The following is a 21,947-nucleotide window of genomic DNA, read 5'->3' on the forward strand; positions in this document are numbered from 1 at the left end:
ATCCTGTAGTCTAAGGCTTTCCTCCTCACTATTTACGACACCACCAATTTTCGTGTCGTCTACGAACTTAACTGATCATACCTCCTACATTCATGTCTAAATTATTAATGTACATTACAAACAGTAAGGGTCCCAGCACCAATCCCTGTGGTACACCACTGGTCACAGGCTTCCAATCGCAAAAACAACCCTCGACCTTTACCCTCTGCATCCTGCCACAAAACCAATTTCAATCCAATTTGCCAAATTACCCTGGATCCCACGGGCTCTTACCTTCTTAACTAAACTAATCTCCCATGCGGGACCTTATCAAAAGCCTTATTGAAGGTGTTTCATATCCTGTCAAATTGGGTGTCCTAATCTACATAGTGGTGGTAGGTGGGGCATTGCAGTGTATTGACTCAGACTCTGAAGAAGCAGTGCTGTGTGTCCGGGGCAGGATGGTGTTAGATAGAATTCCTAGCACAGAAACAGGACATTTGGCCCAACGCTCAAACCTCCTGTCAACTTCATTTGACCCGATCAGCATATCCTTCTATTCCTTTCTCCCTCATGTGTTTATCCAGCTTCCCCTTAAATGTATCGACACTATTCACCTCAACCACTCCCTGTGGGAGCGAGTTCCACATTCTCACCACTCTCTGGGTGAAGAAGTTTCTCCTGAATTTCCTATTAGATTAGTTAGTGACTGTCTGTCTTATATTTATGGGCCCATTTTGGTCTCACCCCACATGTGGAAACTTCCCTACGTCTATCCTGTCAAACCCTTTCATAATCTTAAAGACCTCTATCAGCTCACCGCTCAGTCTTCCTTTTTCTGGAGACATGGAGCCTCCGAGTGTGTAACTTGGAGGGGAACGCGATGATGTTGGCATTTGCACGACTGTGCTGGGGCTGCTCTTGTCCTTCCCGAGGGTACGGTTCTCGGGGAGGGAGGTGCTGTCGAAGTCACCTTTAAAAGGTTTAATAAAGAATACTTAAAGAGAAATCTCCACTCAGATAAGTCGATTCTGAATCAGTGGGTATCACAGAGTACGAAGGTTTGCGGGTACATGCCCCACTCCAGAGACTTGAGCCCGTAATGCAGGCGGATGCTCCCAGTGCCAGTACTGAGGGAGCGCTACGCTGTCGAAGGTGCCGTCTTTTGGATGAGGCGTTAAACCGAGGGCTCTGTCTGCCCTTTCAGGTGGACATAAAAGAGCTCATGGCACTATTTTGAAGAAGAGCAGGGGAGTTTTCCTGTGTCCTGCTCAATAGTTATTCCTCAACCAACATCACCAAATGTGGGAGCTTGCTGTGCCCGAATTAGTTGCTACGTTTCGTACATTGCAGCAGCTGACGACACTTCAAAAGTACTTCAGTAGCTGTAAAATGCTTTGGGACATGCTAAGGTGAAAGGTGCTCTACAAATGTGGGTCTGTCTGTCTTTGATGTTGAAGCTGTTGCTGGATCACGCTAACTCAGACTCTCCTTGTGGCTTGGTATTCCCAGGGTTGTGTCCCGACAATGACCCGGGCTGTCGTGGTGAATGCGGCCCAGCTGGCTTCTTACTCCCAGTCCAAGCAATTCCTGCTGGGTTTAGGTGAGATCTCTTCCTTTCGGGGGTCTGTAATTCTCCCGGTTGTTGTGTCTTAAGCTGCATTTTGAACTCGAGCCCTGCACGGAGGTGGGTGGATGTTGGGACAGAGGGCTGAGGTGGAATCACACCCGTGGTTCCTGCCCCTGTTGACCAGCCTGCCGATTCATGCTGGAAAATGCACTGAATCGTGCGGGAATGCAATGCCCCCCAAAGTCGAATATCCCACCGACGGCCTACGCTCACAAAAAGGGCTCTCAGACAATGTCTTGTTGGGGACGCGTGGGTGGGGTCGGGTCGGTCAGTGTGTGGTCTGAACCAAGAGTCAACACCTTCAGCAAGGCCTGACTCGGCTTAATAAAAATTGTTCTGCTGTGGATTTTATACTCCCAAGTGTGCCAGTGTCCCCGATAAATGCTGTGTGTTTATTCTGCCTTTATTTAGGGGTGTCCACATCTCTGGTGCTCGTGGGGCCCCTTCACCTGAGCAATTCCGATACATCAGCTTACAAGCCTCACTTTGGCCAACTTAACCAACAGGTCTTAGCGCGCCTATGTGATTGTTCCAGGGAGATGGGCAACAACGTCCTCTGCCTGCCCCAGTTGCCGACTGCGTTGTTCAGCCGGGACCAGTGCTGGAGGCTTCTCATTAGGTTCATCCTCGTGTTCAATCCCTCTATGGCCTCGCCTGTGCCCTCACCCATCTCTGAGGCATCCACCATCCTTCAACCCTCCGAGATCTCTGCGCTCCTCCAATTCCGGCCTCTTGCGCATCCCCGATTTTAATCGCTCCACCATTGGCTGCAATGCATTCAGCTGTCTGGGCCCCGAAGCTCTGGAATTCCCTCCCTAAACCTCTGTTGTCTTCCTCCTTAAGAGGCTCCTTTAAAACCTACATCCTTGATCAGGTTTTTGGATTATCTGTCCCAATATCTCATTATGTTGCTCAGTGTCAAATTTCTGTTTGATAATCGCTCCTGTGAAGCACCTTGGGATATTTTAATGTGTTAAAGGTGCTATATAAATGCACATTGTTGTTGGTTTTAAGGCAACCTGGGAGCTTTTACATTTACTGGTGGCAGCTCACGCATTCTGATTCACACATTTTCCACAATGAGGTTTCAACTCTCAAACTCCAGCTTGCTTTTACAGTGTCGTCATCACTACACCCCCGTGACCCCTGCACCTTCTAATAAAGTTTATCCAATTCGCAACACAATCTAACATGAATAGCCTGGCAGTTACACTGAGCCCGTGATCTGCAGGTGAATTGCTGATTGCGGTTTGGACACCCCAGCTTCAACTGGGGAGCATTGTCCCTGTCTCTGACTTGTGCTATTCTCCCATAAACCCAGGTTATTTCAGCGATAACATCCTGTGCCATTTCTGCGCCAGTATGATCAGCGGGCTTGTGACGACAGCAGCCTCCATGCCGGTGGACATTGCAAAAACCAGGTGAGGACATGCAGTAAATTCTTGGGAGTGTTTGAGGACAGTGTCGAGGGAGCTTTGCTCTGAATCTAACCCCGTGCTTTACCTGACCTGGGAGTGTTTGATGAGTGTGGATGCTAATGTCAAACCTCATTTCGTTCAGTGCAACTAGATGCTGTCAAGGAATATGAGCATTACTTGTGTTCACTTCACAGAGTTCAAAATATGCGAATGATCGATGGCAAACCTGAATACAAGAATGGATTGGTGAGACAACGTGTTATCCTGATGCATGACGGAGAAAGGGGGTGGGGGGGAGGTAGCATGGGGGAGGGTGCCGTGGGAGGAGGGATAACGTGAAGAGGAGGGGTAATGTGGGGGTGAGAGGGGAGATGTAATGCAGCAGGAATGTAACCTGTGGGAGGAAGATGTTTACTCACTAGTGCTGAACCCCAGTGTTATACACTGACAGACCTGTCCCCACCAGTACTGTACCCCAGTGTTATACACTGACAGACCTGTCACCACCAGTACTGTACCCCAGTGTTATACAGTGACAGATCTGTCCCCACCAGTACTGTACCCCAGTGTTATACACTGACAGACCTGTATTCACAAGTACTGTACCCCAGTGTTATACACTGACAGACCTGTCACCACCAGTACTGTACCCCAGTGTTATACACTGACAGACCTGTATTCACAAGTACTGTACCCCGGTGTTCTTCAGTGACCAATTTCTCCCCACCAGTATTGGAATTCCCTCCCTAAACCTCTCCGCCTCTCTCTGCTCCTTTAAGATGCTCCTTAAAACCGACCTCTTTGACCAAATTTTTGGTTGCCCGTCCCTTGTATCTTCTTCCTTGGGTCGGTGTCAGGTTTTGTTAGGTAATGCTTCTGAGAAGTGCCATGGGAACGTTTAATTATGTTCAAGGTGCTATATAAATCCAAGTTGTTATTGTATTTTTTGACTCGTATTCCTGTATGAGGTCACCTCCTTCAAAGGTTGAAGGTCTTTCTGAGCATTAACCCAATTCCCTTGCACAGCCCTTGTGTCTCTCCTCTGCACCCCTACCTGGGTCTCAAGCAAGCCTAGTAACTGGGGTCTGGCCCAAATGCCATCACTTCAGCTTGAGGCAACCTGGCAAAGATTTATCCCTCCACCAACACCACTTTCAAAAAAATAGATAAATCTGACCACTTAACCCATTGCTGGGATCTTGCTGTGTGCAAATTGGCTGCCGCAGTTTCCTCCACTGCAACATTAACTACACTTTTAAAAAGCTCGTCATTGGCTGTCAAGCACTTTCAACTTACTGTGTGGGGAGGTTCTTTTTACGATCTGCGGTCTACCACTTTAACCACGAGGCTCTGCTCCCGGCTGTGCTGCGGGCAGTGTTTTGGGGGTGCCCAGGGAATTGGCTTTACGGGAAAATGGGGGCAGTGGGGTGGGGCGCGGGGAAACTCCCTACTTCCTTCCCTGACGTGGCTGCTTTTATTCCCCCATTCCTTCCAGGACGTCCTCGTCAGAGTCATCCAAAAGGAAGGATTCTTCAGCCTTTGGAAGGGTTTCACGCCATACTACGCACGCCTGGGGCCCCACACAGTCCTCACCTTCATATTTCTGGAACAGATGAACAAATTTTACAAGCAGTACTTCTTGGATCAGTAAAATGGTGACTCTTTTAGGCTCCCCTCCCGAGGGGGAATAACATATTAGTGTGAGTGAGTGAGGAGGCAGGGGAGAGAGAGAGAGAGAGACTATGAGTGAATTTATTATTCACCTGGACATCAAAGCCGGGGCTGCTATTTTCCTTAGCTATAGTCTTAGATGTTGTGTTTTTATTTTATTTTGATGGGTGGTAAGGAGTTTGTAACTTTCCTTCTGACTTCTCAAAGTCCTGAAATATGCTAAGGTAAAATGTCCACTGTCCGCCCAAGTCATTTAGGGATGCTGACGAGAGTGCACATTGTGTTTTGCCATTAGGAGGGCGTGGCCTCTTTATTTTAATGCGATGGTCCATAAACTGTCAGCGTGGCCAGTTCTGCTGACCTTTGCCCCCTCCCAGGGTACACCCCGTTCAGCTCCAGAGATTCCTCCCCCCTACTCTCCCTAAGGCCACTGTCACCCAGGATAGCAAATTCCGACACTCGCTGAACTTGGACTGACACAGAGCACTTGCTGGGCAGAGTATGGGGGGGGGTGGGAACTTCTCTCCAGCACTGGGGCAGAGGGGGCTCAAAGCAATCTCCTGCCCCCTCCCCCTTTTCTTTAGCAGGTCGTACCATGGCTGTTAGTATCTGTAGATATTTGAGCATTCGCATCTTCTCTTCCCCCCCCCCCCCCCCCCCCCTTTAAACGTGTCCGTGAACACATAGACACGCACACAAACACCAAAGTCTTAGAGTTTGACTAGTTTACAAATCAGTTCTCTGCCTTCGCAGAGTCTACTGATCTCGGCTGGGTCGGCACTTGGAGAGCTATAGTTTGCTTCAGCACCCTTTATGGAACCCAGGTGGGTGGAGGGAGGGGCGGGAAAATCGGCTTGGGTTGGCACTGCAGATTCCGTCTGGTGCTCGGTGCCAGGGTGCGCGTGTCGATCAAGGGTATTGGGAGGGCGAGGTGGATGTGGGTGGGCGGGTTAAGTGAGGATTATATAACGCACTGTGAGGCGGGACACTTGGCAAGAGGGAAGGACCCATGGAACAGGAGCCCAGGAATGAAATGTCTCCAGACAGTGAAGAAGGCAAAACCGTTCCATCGTTGAGATTTGGTTACATTTTGTAAAATGGAAGTCAGCCAAGCTCTTCGCCCCCTAAACACTCGGACTAGTGACAGATTGTGATCACTGAGGCGGGGACTGGGTTGGAGCCCGATCAATCACTGTCATTTCTGGGTTTTACGAACATCTATGTAGTTTCAAAAAAAAATATCAGCACCCCAGTGGACAGAGTTACAAGGGAATTTGTATCCTGCTTACCACCTCCAGCTAATGTGCAGTGTTTGACTCTTTGCAATATAATTAAGTACGTACTTAAGAAGCTCAGGGCATTAAAATAGCTGCAAGGAATGTCATAGAGACACATTAACCCCTAATAGTATTGTCTAGCCTCTAGAAACCTCCTCACCTCACTCCCCAACCACAACACACACCTCTTAAAACAATTGCAGGGTGTTTTTTTTGTACCTCCAGTGCCCTCTATTCCAGGTATCATCAACCTCTTGTATCAAGGACTTCCTGGTGCCAGCATTGGCTTGGTTGGCTGCACTCACCCTCGGAGTCAGAGGGGTAGGAAGCTGTTGATGTCCCACTCCAGAGATTTAAGTGCCTAAGTGCCAGTACTGAGGGAACGCTGCACTGTCGGGGGGATGTCTTTTGAGTGGATGTTAAAGATCCCATGGCCACTTTTGGAAGAAGAGTGGGGGGAGTTCTCTCCGATGTCCTGGCCAATATCTTAACCCTCAGCCAATGTCATTTAAAAAAAAAAACAAACATTATCTGGGTCATTATCACATTGCTGATGGTGGGAGCTTGCTGTGCGCATATTGGCTTGCTGCATTTCCTACATTACAACAGTGACTATACTTCAAAAGAAAAAGTACTTCAATAGCTGTGAAACGCTTTGGGATGCAGTGAAAGGTGCTACGAAAATGCAAGTTCTTTCCCCTAAACTTGCCCTGGCATCCCTGATTAACTGTTCGCTGTTTTACCTTCTCCTGCACCTCTCGGGCCCCTTCGCCGCACAAAAAGCACCCCAGGTTTGTGCAGGGTAGCTCAAGCCTCTTGGTGGTCAGGATCTACCTCGTGGTTGGCTGGTCTTCTCTCATCGGTTCCTGATGATGTCCTGCACCTCAGTCGCTTCACCTAGATTTTCAATTTTAAACAAGAAAACTAATGCATCGAGCCAGCTGTTGAACTGGCGTGGTGCATTGTGTTTATCCCTGGCCAGCTGACGTGTAGGAATCGCCACGAGGTTGTGCTACATTGGGGTGGGTGCTAGTCACCCAAGTGCTGTGCTATGTGGAAGGGATGGTTCTTGAAGCTCCACCTGACTTAGGTTGTGGGAAGGTTCTTATTGTAGCTGGGTCACTCTTTGAGATCTCCTTGTCCCCCCCAGGGCCCATCTGCAAAATTAAGTATTAAAGTTCAAACTGAAATACTTAATAAAAGCTGGGAAATCAATAAGAGTTCCCAGCTTCAGTCTCTCTCTCTCTCTCTCTCTCTCTCTCTCTCTTGCTCCCCCTTCCACCCTCACATCAAGCAGGATTCATTAAAAGTACCTGACAGATGTGGCAACGTGATAATGACCATATAAATGCAGAGGCTCCAACAGCAGGTCAGAGACTGAGTGTTTCTGCGGTAACTCACCTCCTGACTCCCCAAAGACTCTCCACCATCTACAAGGCACAAGTCAGGAGTGTGTTGGAATACTCTCCACTTGCCTGGATGGGTGCAGCTCCAACAACACTCAAGAAGCTCGACACCATCCAGGACAAAGCAGCCCGCTTGATTGGCACCCCATCTACAAACATTCACTCCCTCCACCACCGACGCACAGTGGCAGCAGTGTGTACCATCTACAAGATGCACTGCAGCAACTCACCAAGGCTCCTTCAACAGCACCTTCCAAACCCGCAACCTCTACCACCCAAAAGGACAAGGGCAGCTGACATATGGGAACACCACCATCTCCAAGATTCCTCCCCTCTGCCCCCAAATCCCACCATCCTGGCTTGGAACTATGTTGTCGTTCCTTCACTGTCACTAGGTGAAAATCCTGGAACGCCCTCCCTGACATTATTGTGGGTGTACCCTCACCACATAGACTGCAACGGTTCAAGAAGGCAGCTCACCGCCACCACCTCGCGTGCAGTAGAGGGATGGGCAATAAATACTGGCCTTGCCAGTGACACCCACATCCAGTAAATTAATTTTTTTTTAATGCCTTGTAGGGCTAATGTTGTCATCTGTGTTGAGTTGTTGAGCCTCTGTAGTTGGCCTTAGTGTCCTTGAGCAAGGGTTGGGGGAGAATCGCCCAGAACAAACCTCCTTCAGAGGGTGTGCAGGCATGGGTACAGTTGTGATGCCCCCCAGAGTCTAACAGCCTGCCAGTACCCCACCATCCACGCTTATAGATGGAAACGGGCTGAGGTTGGGGGCCAGAGCTTGTGGACTGTGTACCCCAAAAACAGGCAGCATCGTTGGCAGGGTAGGGAGGAGTTAACGAGGGTTTTGTTCCACATTATGGGAGGGTGAGCTGCTGAGAGAGATACGGCAGGGTGCTGGCTGTCACTCGCTTGTCCGTTGCCAGGCCAGCTGCTGCTGGGAGATATAAATTGTATATTGCAGCTATTCCCCAAGCACCCTGCACTGGGATCAAATTGACACCCGTGCTGCAGTTCCCGAATCATCGCAAAGATCTTGCCCTCGTTGGGCAGCTAGCTTCTGACAGAGTCTGATCGGTAAACACTCCCCTTTCCCTTTCACCGCTCTCCATCCCCTTCTCCCAGTGCTGTCCACTCTACCAGATTGCAGGAGGTGTGGTGGGTGAGATCTGGAATTCATTATGGAGAAAGGTGACTGGGTTTTACCTGTTAGTGGAGAGGGGGAACCGTACATTGCCCATTCCCCCGGGAGGGGGGGGTGGGGGGGTGCTGGGTTTTTGTGGCTCTCTGACTTTCCGTAAGCTTTTTTTAAAAAAAGGTTATCTTTCAAAACCCGCAAGCTGTCCGGGAATCAAAAATGTTTCTCCTGATCCTATCTGACTCGCCCGGGAAGCTGCGACGGTCAGAACGGACTGGGGCCCGTGTGTCCCCGGTCCATTGAACTTTGCTGGAGCCGGGCCCAGCACCGAGTGATGGGGAAGTACAAGCCATCCACTCGAAAATACGTAATAATTCACTGAATTAACAGGCCATAAAACGTCTTTGAGGAGCTGCTAAGCCGAGGCCGTGCCTGCCCTGTCAGGTAAATGTAAAAGATCCCGCAGCCACTATTTTGAAGAGGAGCAGGGAAGTTCTCCCCAGTTTAAGGTCAATATCTATTGTCCAGTCAACACTACTAGAACAGATAATCTGGTCATTGTACTGTTGCTGTTTGTGGGAGCTTGCTGTGTGCAAATTGGCTTGCCACGTTTCCTACATTACACTTCAAAAAAAACTTGGCCGTTGGGACATTCGGCAGTCATGAGGCGCGATAATAATGCAAGTCATTTTTTTTCTACCACACAATAATGGTTCTGAAAAGCATAACACTTGTTTACATATAAACACACAAAATTACTTTGTACAGACATCACTAGATTTGCCCACTGCATCCAAACAGATTAGTCATTTAAAATATATATATAATGAGGTCTAAAAAGGTGTTTTTAAAATAAAATCTATACAATTGACTTAAAAGCACGATAATTATTGGCATAAAGGGATTCTCACCTCTAAGCTCTCTTGATAAGGTGTCATTCTCACAGCAGCAGCCCCCACAGTTCTGGTCCGAGGCTGCCTAAAAGATGTGTTTCCTGGTTATCTGCTGACGGAATGGTAACTGCAGATCAGAATAGGTTCCTGGTCACTCACTGCCTTGATCCTGAAATGTTTTGGTACCCTGGTTGTGTTGTACTAGGCGTATCCTGCCAACTGTTAACTGCCTGGTTTAGTCATTTGGAGCAGTTGATTTTTGAAGGGTTTCACTTTTTAAAAGCACATTTATATAATATGGCGTTTTATAGGGGCTTGTGATGTGTTCTGCTGTTATCGATCTCATTTGTGACCTTTCTTCCCCGCCCGCCCAATCCCACCAATGCCAAGTTTGCAACTTAATGTATTATTCTGCTTTAGTCTTCAGCTCCAAATGACAAATCCGCACCATCGGCCCATGTTATCTCTTAGCCATGAGAGACACTGTGGCCGTTTTTAAGCTAATGGTGACGCTAGATCATGTGATGTGAAATTATGGTGAAAATGAGTGCTTGGGGGAGGGGTGAACAAAACAGTTCCTCACAATAAATCAGTTATTGATTGAAGTGTGTCACTTTACTTTTCCTCACCTCGGGGATCAGTGCTCATACTCAAGTGCTAAGGAATAGAACTGATAACTAGCGTTGGCATCACGGCGTGGCAGAGAGCTGAAGGGGAGAGAGTCCCTTCTTGCTTTCACTCCTCCTCCTTAGGCAGTCCCTCGGGATCAAGGAAGACTTGCTTCCACTCCAGTTCAATGAGTTTCTGAGATGTCTGATCTGTCTAATGCGTGATCTGCAGACTCTGCCGCATGAGGAGCAGGTAGATGAGTAGTTTGGAGGTTTCTGCGCTCCCTCCGATGCCTCGACTTCACTTCCACATGCTCCCGACGATGTCTCTAGAGGTGTACGATGCCTTCCCGAGTGAGCCTTTCCCATCTAGGATGGTCACGAGCCAGGGACTCCCGCGAGTCGACCGGGGATGTTTGACCTGTTCAGGGATGCTTTGAGGACATCTCGGAAGCGTTTCCGCCGGGTCTCCTGCCGCGACCAAGTTCTGAGTAGAATAGCTGGTTCGGGAGTCTGGTGTCAGGCATACGAATGACATGCCCTGCCCAGCAGAGCTGGTTTTGGGTGATTAGCACCCCAGATGCTGGGCAGGTTGGTTGGGGAGAGGATGCTGCTGTTGGACCGCCTTTCCCAATGTGCTTTGACTCCCATTCCCTGTCTGCCTGCACTTGGAGGGAAACCTGTATCAGAATACCAGCACCAGTCCCTTTCGCTCCTGCAAGTTGTCACCTGGCAGCCCGTCCAGCGCTCACTGGCAGCAGCAGTGGTTTTCAAATTCTCTCTACAGGTGTGGGGAGCTCGAACCATGTGCCGACACCGCCCCCTACCCCGGCTAAGCTTCTGAAAGGCCAGTGCCATGCAGCCGAGGGAAAACAGAAGACCTCATTCTTCAGTCTCCAGCAATAGGACATAATCATCGAGCCTGCCCACAATCACGATGGCCGGAGCCATCATAACTTAATTCCTCCATCCCTATTCTGCCCCCTTCCACCCCGCTGCCTTGTAATCTTCAGGGAGGGGGCAAGAAAAAAAGAGCCAATAAGGGGCTGTAAAATTCCTCTTTGACCCACTCAGGCACTGGAAACCAGTGCTATCTTTAAAAACCACTTAGCTTGCAAGCGATGTAATCTCTGTCCTGGTCAAGGACTTGTCCAGCTCCCTCGCGAGGGCAGCAACTCAGCACCCACTGCAGTAACCCATGCCAGATTTAGTGGTGGTCAAAATCATGAGGGATTTAGACAGGAGTAGCTGTGGAGAAACTGTTCCCATTGGCGGAAGGGTCGCGAACCGGAGGACGCTGATATCAGGTGATTTCGCGAAAGGACCAATGGTGACAGGAGGAAAAACTATTTTACGCAGCGAGTGGTTAGGATCGGGAATGCACTGCCTGAGAGTGTGGTGGAGGCAGGTTCAATCGTGGCTTTCAAAAGGGAGTTGGACAGTTAGCCAGAGAAAAACATTTGCAGGGCTTTGGGGAAAGGATGGGGGAGTGGGACGAGCCTGAGTTACTACTGCAGACAGCCAGCACAGACACGACAGGCCTCCTTCGTATACTGTAATATGTGTGATTCTGTGTAACCATTATGATTCTAAGAGACTCACAACTCCGTGGGAAAAGAAGCGCCTGACACCTAAATTTGCGTAGCTTAACATCATATCCTTGATCCTCCCCAGCTCTTTCATTATGCGATAGACCCCTATTAGACTACCCCCAAGTCTATGGCATTCTCCAGTAAATAGACGGAAGTCCTTAAGCCTACCTGAGGTTCTTTAAACTAAGAATCATTCATATAACTCTTCCTCCGAAAACCTGGTGACTTTGGGATCCTTTGTGGTTTTGCTTGCCCACCAAAGTCTAGTCTCAGACCTTGCAAGATAGTAGGAGGTGCTGTCATTATCCTGAAAGCCCAGGGTAATTCCTGGAGCGTTCCCCTCTCTCCACAATCTAGATTGATCCAAAAATCTGCCTGGGGCCAAATGGGTAAATCTCAAAACATTGGCAACAATCAAAAATTTCATTTGAGGGTTGAAGACTGGAGATGACTTCACACAATGTTCAAATACAGCAACAGATTGGCAGTCATCTTTCAGAGGAAACGTTAAACCAAGGCCCCGTCTGTTCCCTCAGGTGGATGTTAAAGATCTCATGACACTATGTCAAAGAAGAGCAGGGTAAGTGCTCACTTGTATCCTGAGAACCAATATTTACCCCTCAACCAACATCAGTGAAACATTATCTGGTCATTTATCACATTGCTGTTTCTGGGATCTTGCTGTGTGCAACTTGGCTGCTGCGTTTACAGCATTACAAGAGTGACTACGCTTCAAAAGGACTTAATTGGCTGTAAAGCGCTTTGGGCCGTCCTGAGGTCGTGCAAGGGGGTATAGAAATGCAAGTCTTTATCTTGCACAGAATTGCCTGCTAATTTTCTTCTTATGCTATTTGAGTGATGGCTGTGGGTTTCTCTCATTTCCTGTTGTGCAGTAATGATACTGATAGGGACAGGGATTGGGGGATGGGAGGAGGGGTGTTTTCTCAATAAGAAAACTGGGGCAGTCTGCTAAAAGCCAAGCATTCTGCTGGCTGGTTTGAAGCCAGATAAGCCTCAAGTCCTTTTCGTTGACAGTCGCTCTTGGAAACACCTCCCAAAGCCATTTGTCCTTCGCATCTCGTGATAAGTTGATAGTATTCTTGGAGAAGTTCAGAACACCCCTCTGGAGAACGGCCTTGGTAAGCACACATTTATACTTTAATCTATTTCCCATAATGTCTGGATTTTGTTTGATCTTTTGAAGGTGAGGGGGATAGGTACTGGAAAACGGAGGCACTTCTAGGCACCCAGACTCTATCCTCAACAACCCCAACTCACCAATGCAATAAGACAGACAGACTTGCATTTATTTATTAAAAGCAAAATACTGCGGATGCTGGAAATCTGAAATGAAAACAAGAAATGCTGGAAACACTCAGCAGGTCTGGCATCATCTGTGGAGAGAGAAGCAGAGTTAACGTTTCAGGTCAGTGACCCTTTCTTTAGAACTGGCAAATATTAGAAAGGTAAAAGGTTATAAGCAAGTAAAGTGGGGGTGGGGCAAGAGATAACAAAGGAGAATGTGTCGATAGGACGAGGTCACAGAATAGACCAGAAGGTCATGGAGCAAAGATATGTTAATGGTGTGTTGAAAGACAAAGCATTAGTACCGAACACCCTTTCTGTACTAATGCTTCATCTTTCAACACACCATTAACATATCTTTGCTCCATTACCTTCTGGTCAGCTATTCTGTGAGCCCGTCCTATTTACACCTTCTCCTTTGTTATCTTTTGCCCCACCCCCACTTTACTTGCTTATAACCTTTTACATTTCTAATATTGCCAGTTCTAAAGAAGGGTCACTGACCTGAAACATTAACTCTGCTTCTCTCTCCACAGTTGCTGCCAGACCTGCTGAGTATTTCTAGCATTTCTTGTTTTTATTGCATTTATTTATACAGTGCTCTGAGGTCTGGAACTCCTCCCTCAACCTCTCTGCCTCTCTCTCCTCTTTTAAGATGTTTCTCAAAACCTATGTCTTCCTATTCTAATATCTCTGGTGTCAAACTGTCGCATTCCATCATTCCTTTCTGAGTTAATAGGTCATTCCTGGATTGTCCATATATTCCTGACCTGTATCCTTGGTCCTTTATGAATCTTCTGTGTGTGTGTATTTCTCCTGGCTTAGCCTTTCAGGGAGCTCATGTATTGATCATTTATTTATTTAGAGATACAGCACTGAAACAGGCCCTTCGGCCCACTGAGTCTGTGCCGACCATCAACCACCCATTTATACTAATCCTACATTAATCCCATATTCCTACCACATCCTCCCCCCTACCACCTACCTATATTGGGGGCAATTTACAATGGCCAATTTACCTATCAACCTGCAAGTCTTTGGCTGTGGGAGGAAACCGGAGCACCCGGCGGAAACCCACTCAGTCACAGGGAGAACTTGCAAACTCCACGCAGACAGTACCCAGAATCGAACCCGGGTTGCTGGAGCTGTGAGGCTGCGGTGCTAATCACGGCGCCACTGTGCCGCAGGAACAACCTGGACTGTGTTTCCTCTGAGGTTCAGCTCATCCAACAATACCAAATCATCGAACACCCCCTCAGGGAGAGCAGATATCTTATTGTGATCCAGGATCAGCTTTCTGAGATTGCGGATATTGCTGAAGTTGGGAAATCTGGTTAAGGTGTTAGACGAGAGGTTCAACTTTTCTACTGAGAGAAGATAATCTGGATCAAAGTGTTGAATCTGGTTGTCGGAAAGGTCGAGATCTTTGAGTTTCGAGAGGTTATCAAATGAGCTGAGAGTTGAGCTCATATTTGTGTTGAGTTTTTTTCATTCACGGGGTGTGAGCATCACTGGCAACACCAGCATTTATTGCCCATCCCTAATTGCCCTTGAGAAGGTGGTGGTGAGCTGCCTTCTTAAACTGCTGCAAGTCCGTGTGGTGTGGGTAGACCCACAGTGCTGTTATGAAGGGAGTTCCAGGATTGTGGCCCAGTGACAGTAAATGAATTGTGATATGGTTCCAAGTCAGGATGTTGTGTGATTCAAAGGTAGTGCCATAAGCCTGTGTAGTAGAGATTGCGAATTTGCAAGGTGGTGTCGAAGACGCTTTGGCGAGCTAATACAGTGCATCTTGTAGATGTAGGCTAAAGAAGTTTGTTGTGCTGTGCGATGAGGCTATTTACATTAGTGACCTGTCTTTATGGCTTAGGGATAGATTAAACTTGCCTGACCATCTCTCCCTACTTTTTAATAATGATTGGCTTGTGACTCTCCTTTGTGGAGTGCAGATAAACACATCACGTCAAACCTGGGGTAACGCAACCCATGCGTGGCTCAGTGGGTTGGAGTCCCAGTCCAGAGACTTGAGCACATAATCCAGGCTGACGCTCCGAGTGCAGTACTGAGGGAGTTGCTGCACTGTTGGAGATGCCATCTTTCAGATGAGAAGTGGCCTCGTCTGCCCTACCCGAGTAAAATAAAAAATCCCATGGCACTATTTCGAAGAAGAGCAGGGGAGTTCTCCCTCGGGCCCTACACAATATTTGATCCTTTGTAGCAAATGCAGCAACCAATTTGTGCACAGCAAGCTCTCACAAACTGCAATGAGATAATGACCCCATCATCTGTTTTGAGTGATGTTGCTTGAGGTGTAAATATTGGCCAGGACACCAAAACTAGCTGCGGTCTGACTAAGGAACTAAATTATCTCTTCCTTGTATTAGGCAGACGTAGCACAGTCATCATGCCAGAATTAACATTGGACCTTCAATGGACTGGCCCCTTTCCTGTCTCTGATATCCATAGTGACAGCGGTAAGATAGGGCATTGTTAGAACATTCTGCTCTTCTGTCTGTCCAGTGCAGATAAGATACGTCACTGCTGAGATGGAGAGCACCTCCCGAGCTTGAGCTCATCCAAAACTCTAATGCCTGTATCCTAACTTGCACCAAGTCCCAGTCACCCATCACCCTTGTGCTCGCTGACCTACACTGGCTCCTGGTCCAACAATGCTTGGATTTGTTAAGTTTCATCCTTGTGTTCAAATCCCTAGTGGCTTTGCCCCCTCCTTATCTCTGTCAGACACATACCTCCAAGATCTCTGGGCTTCTCCAATTCTCTCCTCTTGCGGATCCTTGATTTTAATCACTCCGCCATTGGCGGCGGTGCCTTCAGCTGCCTGGGCCCTAAGCTCTAGAATTCCCTCCCTAAACCTCTCCACTTCTGTATGTTCCTCTTTCTCATCCTTTACGACTCTTCTTAAATCCTTCCTTTTGACCAAGCTTTTGGTTATCTGTCCAAATATCTCTTTGCAGCTCGGAGTCACATTTAGTTGGATCGCGTTCCTGTGAAGTACCTTAGGACGTTTTACTATGTTAAGGTGTTATATAAATGGAAGTTCAGAGACTCTGAACCACAGCTATCACTTCAATGAATTGTTATGCCCTGATGGCAAAGACTGCTATCACCAACTGTTGTGGGCACTGAGTCACGCAGACCAGATGATGCCAGATTCAATCCCTAGTCCACGTGGAGTTAGCTAATCTCTAGAGGGTCAGTAGCCTCTGTGCCCTTTATGGAGCATCATAGGGATAGGATCAGACCATTCAGCTCCTTGAATCAAAATCTGTGAACGTGAGCTGTGAAGACCTTCACAGTCAAATCGCCCACTGCCACTCACTGACCAGGCCCCTGACGTGTAGAATGGCCATGTGGAACAGTTACAGGCAGGACCTCAATCAAATTGACCCCAAGCCTGCACTCCGTATGAAAATGTCGATGCCCAGGAAACTAGTTACTTCCTTCAAGACAGAATGGGAGAACATCCAGTACAGCTACAACACTGGTATCTATCCGACAGTGCGGAAAATTGCCCAGGTTGGTCCTGTCCACGACAAGCAGGACAAATCCAATCCGGCCAATTACCACCCCATCAGTCTACTCTCAATCATCAGCAAAGTGCTGGAAGGTGTTGTCAACAGTGCTGTTATGTGGCACTAATTTAGCAATAGCCAACTTACTGATGCATAGTTGGGATTCAACCAGTACGTATTACAGTCTTGGTCCAAACATAGACAAAAGAGCTGACTTCCAAAGGTGAGGTGAGAGTCTGAAAAGAATCTCCAAGGCACAAGTCAGGAGTATGATAGAGTACCCTCTTGGATGAGTACAGCTCTAATAATAGTCAGGAAGCTCGACCGACACCCTCCAGGACAAAGCAGCCCACTTGATCGGCACCCCATCCATAATCTTAAACATTCACACCCTCCACCACCAGCATACGGTGGCAGCAGTGTGTACCATCTGCAAGATGCACTGCAGCAAGTCTCCTTAGACAGCATCTTCCAAACCCGCGACCTCTGCCACCTAGAAGGACGAGGGCAGCAGATGCATGGGAACAGCACCACCTGCAAGTTCCCCTCCAAGTTATATACCATCCTGACTTGGCACTATATCGCCATTATTTCACTGTTGAAGGGTCAAAATCCTGGAACTCCCTCCCTAACAGCACTGTGGGTGTACCTACACCACATGGACTGCAGCGGTTCAAGAAGGCAGCTCTCCACCACCTTCTCATGGGCAATAATTGCTGGCATAGCCAGCAAGGCTCACAAAAAAAATCTCAGGAATGAATAAATAAATAAAAAGTTGGAGTGAAAGTCAACATTTACAATTGTAATGTTTCTGCTTTTGACTTATAGGAATGTGCCTGTCAAGGATGCTATACCTGAAAATCTTCTGTTGTATGTACCTATTCAAGATCTCCTTAACTGTTCCACAGTGCCAAACATACACTGATTTAGCAGGTAAGAGTGGAACCAACTGCAGTCATCAGTCCCTTGTATCTGTCCCTCACACACTCCCATTGGAAACTGAGATCCTGTTACTGAACTTCAACAAAATCACGTCCATCTCTCTGAGCTTGTTTGAAAACCTCTCGAAACTCAAAGATCTCGACCTTTCCAACAACCAGATTCAACACTTTGATCCGGATTATCCACTCTCAATAGAAAAGCTGAACCTCTCGTCTAACTCCTTAACCAGAGTTCCCAACTTCAGCAATCTCCGCCGTCTCAGAAAGCTAATCCTGGATCACAATAAGATATCTGCTCTCCCTCGGGGGGCGTTCGATGATTTGGTGTTATTGAATGAGCTGAGCATCAGAGGAAACACAGTCCGGGTTCTTCCTGAGCACATCTTTGACCCTCTCGAGGATCTCAGATACTTAACCCTGTCTGCAAACAAAATCGAGAAATTCCCTAGTAACTTACTGCAAAACCTAGAAGAACTGGACACATTTGATGTCTCAAACAATAACCTGAAAACAATTCCTCAAGACATTGCAGGCATTATCCTGGCTTACATCTATCTTTACAATAACCCGTGGCACTGTGATTGTGAGACTGTGGAGTATTTGAGAGAGTGGATTGAGTTGAATGAGGGTAACATATACAATAGCTCTGTCGAGCCTGATTCTGAGAGTGTTGTTTGTTTGACTCCATCTGTTTGGGAAGGGACTCCGATTATCCATTTCCCTATTGAACAAAACTGTCACAGTGTGACAACACTGGAAATGATCCCTCAGACGCACACAGTTACAGAAAGATACCAAATGGTCACTTTAAGCAACTACTTGTTACAGACATCTCCATCGCTGGAGATATGTGCTCCATACACTGATTTAGCAGGTAGGAATGGAGCCAACTGCAGTCATCAGTCCCTTGTATCTGTCCCTCACTCTCTCCCATTACAAACTGAGATCCTGTTACTGAACTTTAACAACATCACGTCCATCTCTCTCAGCTCATTTGAAAACCTCTCAAAACTCAAAGATCTCGACCTTTCCAACAACCAGATTCAACACTTTGATCCGGATTATCCACTCTCAATAGAAAAGCTGAACCTCTCGTCTAACTCCTTAACCAGAGTTCCCAACTTCAGCAATCTCCGCAGTCTCAGAAAGCTAATCCTGGATCACAATAAGATATCTGCTCTCCCTCGGGGGGCGTTCGATGATTTGGTGTTGCTGAATGAGCTGAGCATCAGAGGAAACACAGTCCAGGTTCTTCCTGAGCACATCTTTGACCCTCTCGAGGATCTCAGATACTTAACCCTGTCTGCAAACAAAATCGAGAAATTCCCTAGTAACTTACTGCAAAACCTAGAAGAACTGGACACATTTGATGTCTCAAACAATAACCTGAAAACAATTCCTCAAGACATTGCAGGCATTATCCTGGCTTACATCTATCTTTACAATAACCCGTGGCACTGTGATTGTGAGACTGTGGAGTATTTGAGAGAGTGGATTGAGTTGAATGAGGGTAACATATACAATAGCTCTGTCGAGCCTGATTCTGAGAGTGTTGTTTGTTTGACTCCATCTGTTTGGGAAGGGACTCCGATTATCCATTTCCCTATTGAACAAAACTGTCACAGTGTGACAACACTGGAAATGATCCCTCAGACGCACACAGTTACAGAAAGATACCAAATGGTCACTTTAAGCAACTACTTGTTACAGATATCTCCATCGCTGGAGATATGTGCTCCATACACTGATTTAGCAGGTAGGATTGGAGCCAACTGCAGTCATCAGTCCCTTGTATCTGTCCCTCACTCTCTCCCATTACAAACTGAGATCCTGTTACTGAACTTTAACAACATCACGTCCATCTCTCTCAGCTCATTTGAAAACCTCTCAAAACTCAAAGATGTCGACCTTTCCCACAACCAGATTCAACACTTTGATCCGGATTATCCACTCTCAATAGAAAAGCTGAACCTCTCGTCTAACTCCTTAACCAGAGTTCCCAACTTCAATCTCCGCCGTCTCAGAAAGCTAATCCTGGATCACAATAAGATATCTGCTCTCCCTCGGGGGGCGTTCGATGATTTGGTGTTGCTGAATGAGCTGAGCATCAGAGGAAACACAGTCCGGGTTCTTCCTGAGCACATCTTTGACCCTCTCGAGGATCTCAGATACTTAACCCTGTCTGCAAACAAAATCGAGAAATTCCCTAGTAACTTACTGCAAAATGTAAAACAACTGGACACATTTGATGTCTCAAACAATAACATAACAACAATTCCTCAAGACTTTGTAAATGATGTTGTACCTTACATCTATCTTTACAATAACCCGTGGCACTGTGATTGTGAGACTGTGGAATATTTGAGAGAATGGATTGAGTTGAATGAGGGTAACATATACAATAGCTCTGTCGAGCCTGATTCTGAGAGTGTTGTTTGTTTGACTCCATCTGTTTGGGAAGGGACTCCGGTTACCCATTTCCCTATTGAACAAAACTGTCACAGTGTGACAACACCTGAAATAATTCCTCAGACGCACACAGTTACAGAAAGATACCAAATGGTCACTTTAAGCAGCTATTTGTTACAGACATCTCCATCACTGGAGATATGTGCTCCATACACTGATTTAGCAGGTAGGAATGGAGCCAACTGCAGTCATCAGTCCCTTGTATCTGTCCCTCACTCTCTCCCATTACAAACTGAGATCCTGTTACTGAACTTTAACAACATCACGTCCATCTCTCTTAGCTCATTTGGAAACCTCTCAAAACTCAAAGATCTCGACCTTTCCAACAACCAGATTCAACACTTTGATCCAGATTATTCACTCTCAATAGAAAAGCTGAACCTCTCGTCTAACTGCTTAACCAGAGTTCCCAACTTCAGCAATCTCCGCAGTCTCAGAAAGCTAATCCTGGATCACAATAAGATATCTGCTCTCCCTCGGGGGGCGTTCGATGATTTGGTTTTATTGGATGAGCTGAGCATCAGAGGAAACACAGTCCGGGTTCTTCCTGAGCACATCTTTGACCCTCTGGAGAATCTCAGATACTTAACCTTGTCTGCAAACAAAATTAAGAGTCTCCCAAATAATTCACTGAACAACTTAAAAAATCTGACAGCATTTGATGTCTCAAAGAATGAGCTAAGAACAGTTCCTCAAGACTTCTTTGTGAGAAATCCAGTGCTTTGCATCCATTTATATGACAACCCATGGCACTGCAATTGTGACATTCAATACCTGAGTGAATGGATCAAGTTGAATGAGGATAAGCTGTACAGAGGTGAAGGGATCCCTAATGATACAGCCATTCTTTGCAGTGGGCCCTCAAAAGTGAGAGGGGAGTCTCTCACTCAGATTCCCTTAACTGAATTGTGCAAAGCCAGCACTCCTGACTATGTGACCCTGACCACGCTTAGCAGCTCTAATGTGCAGACAACCACTGATACAGACCTCCTCCATCCCACCAGTCCTGAAGGTGCCATTAGCCTTTGGGAGCGTAGATTTGGTCTCCTTGAGGTACTGAGCAAGTTGGGCTCGAGTTGCCTTCTGCTGTTTATCTTGCACTGCCTCTCGCTCTTCCTCCTGCTGGTGGAGATCTGCCTCCTCCTGTTCTACATCCTCAGGTTTCACCGGCGATACTACGCCCCTCTGAAAAACCTCGGCAAGAGACGCTTCAACATCAGACTGGTGCGGTACAGCTTGCTAGTGCCCGACCTTCGCCAGATCTATCCCGCCCTGAGCCCTGGCCTCAAGCTGGGTGGCATAGAGGAAACCAGCAGCACAGAGGCATTGGCCGATGTCTTAAAGTCACCGTCAGAGGGAAGGGGACCTCTGGCCGATGGGATGGAGACTCCTGCTGATGCATTTGGGAGCTTCTTATAGAAGAACTGCACACGCAAAGACTGCGTCCTCTTAATGGAACGCCTGCAAGCTTTCAAATAAATCATGCATCTGAATTTACATATATGCGGATGAGGGAGTGGCCCTGTTTAAATATTGCATGTCACACAGCAGAGACGAGAAGGGCTGAACGGTCAGTTTCTGTGCTGTCCATTCAGTATAAGTTACAGCACAGAACAAGGCCATTCGACCCAACTGGTCCATGCTGGCGTTTATTCTGCACACGAGCCTCCTCCCATCCCGGCTTCATCTCTCCCAATCAGCATAATCTTTCCGAAGAAGGGTCACTGACCCGAAACGTTAACTCTGCTTCTCTTTCCACAGATGCTGCCAGACCTGCTGAGTGGTTCCAGCATTTCTTGTTTTTATTTCAGCGTAATCTTTTATTGCTTAAGAAGAGAAGATGGTGTAAATATAAACGGAGAGGGGGGATGGATATAAAAACTCTCAAACCTGAGAGATGGTCAGTTCCGGTGTCGGTCCTGAACTAATGCATCTCATCCACAACGATTGCTGGTGGAGGAGGTAGAGAAAGGAAAGCTGTTCCCATTAACTGATGGTACAAGGACTAGGGGACACAGATTGAAGGTTTTGGGCAAGAGATACGGGGGGGGGGAGAAGGGGGGGGGGGGGGGAAT

General features: G+C 47.3%; 2 protein-coding genes across 2 annotated transcripts in view; both read left to right on the top strand.

The window, feature by feature from the left end:
- The window catches only part of slc25a11 (solute carrier family 25 member 11), a 27,430-nt gene extending 17,401 nt beyond the window's left edge, over positions 1 to 10,029 (top strand). The window contains exons 5-8 of the mRNA XM_068023600.1: positions 1,492 to 1,582; positions 2,931 to 3,030; positions 3,222 to 3,273; positions 4,523 to 10,029. Coding sequence (XP_067879701.1) covers positions 1,492 to 1,582; positions 2,931 to 3,030; positions 3,222 to 3,273; positions 4,523 to 4,678 — 399 coding nt within the window. The 3' untranslated portion in view covers positions 4,679 to 10,029. The remainder of the gene's footprint in view (positions 1 to 1,491; positions 1,583 to 2,930; positions 3,031 to 3,221; positions 3,274 to 4,522) is intronic.
- A 2,559-nt stretch (positions 10,030 to 12,588) lies between these two features.
- Positions 12,589 to 21,912, top strand: LOC137357601 (slit homolog 3 protein-like). The gene is made up of 2 exons (XM_068024061.1): positions 12,589 to 12,763; positions 17,291 to 21,912. Exon 2 carries the CDS (start codon positions 17,293 to 17,295, stop codon positions 21,289 to 21,291), a length of 3,999 nt encoding a protein of 1,332 aa, XP_067880162.1. The 5' UTR covers positions 12,589 to 12,763; positions 17,291 to 17,292; the 3' UTR covers positions 21,292 to 21,912.
- Positions 21,913 to 21,947: the final 35 nt, after the last annotated feature.

Source organism: Heterodontus francisci, chromosome 48 (genome assembly GCF_036365525.1).
Source record: "Heterodontus francisci isolate sHetFra1 chromosome 48, sHetFra1.hap1, whole genome shotgun sequence".
Lineage (NCBI taxonomy): Eukaryota > Metazoa > Chordata > Chondrichthyes > Heterodontiformes > Heterodontidae > Heterodontus > Heterodontus francisci.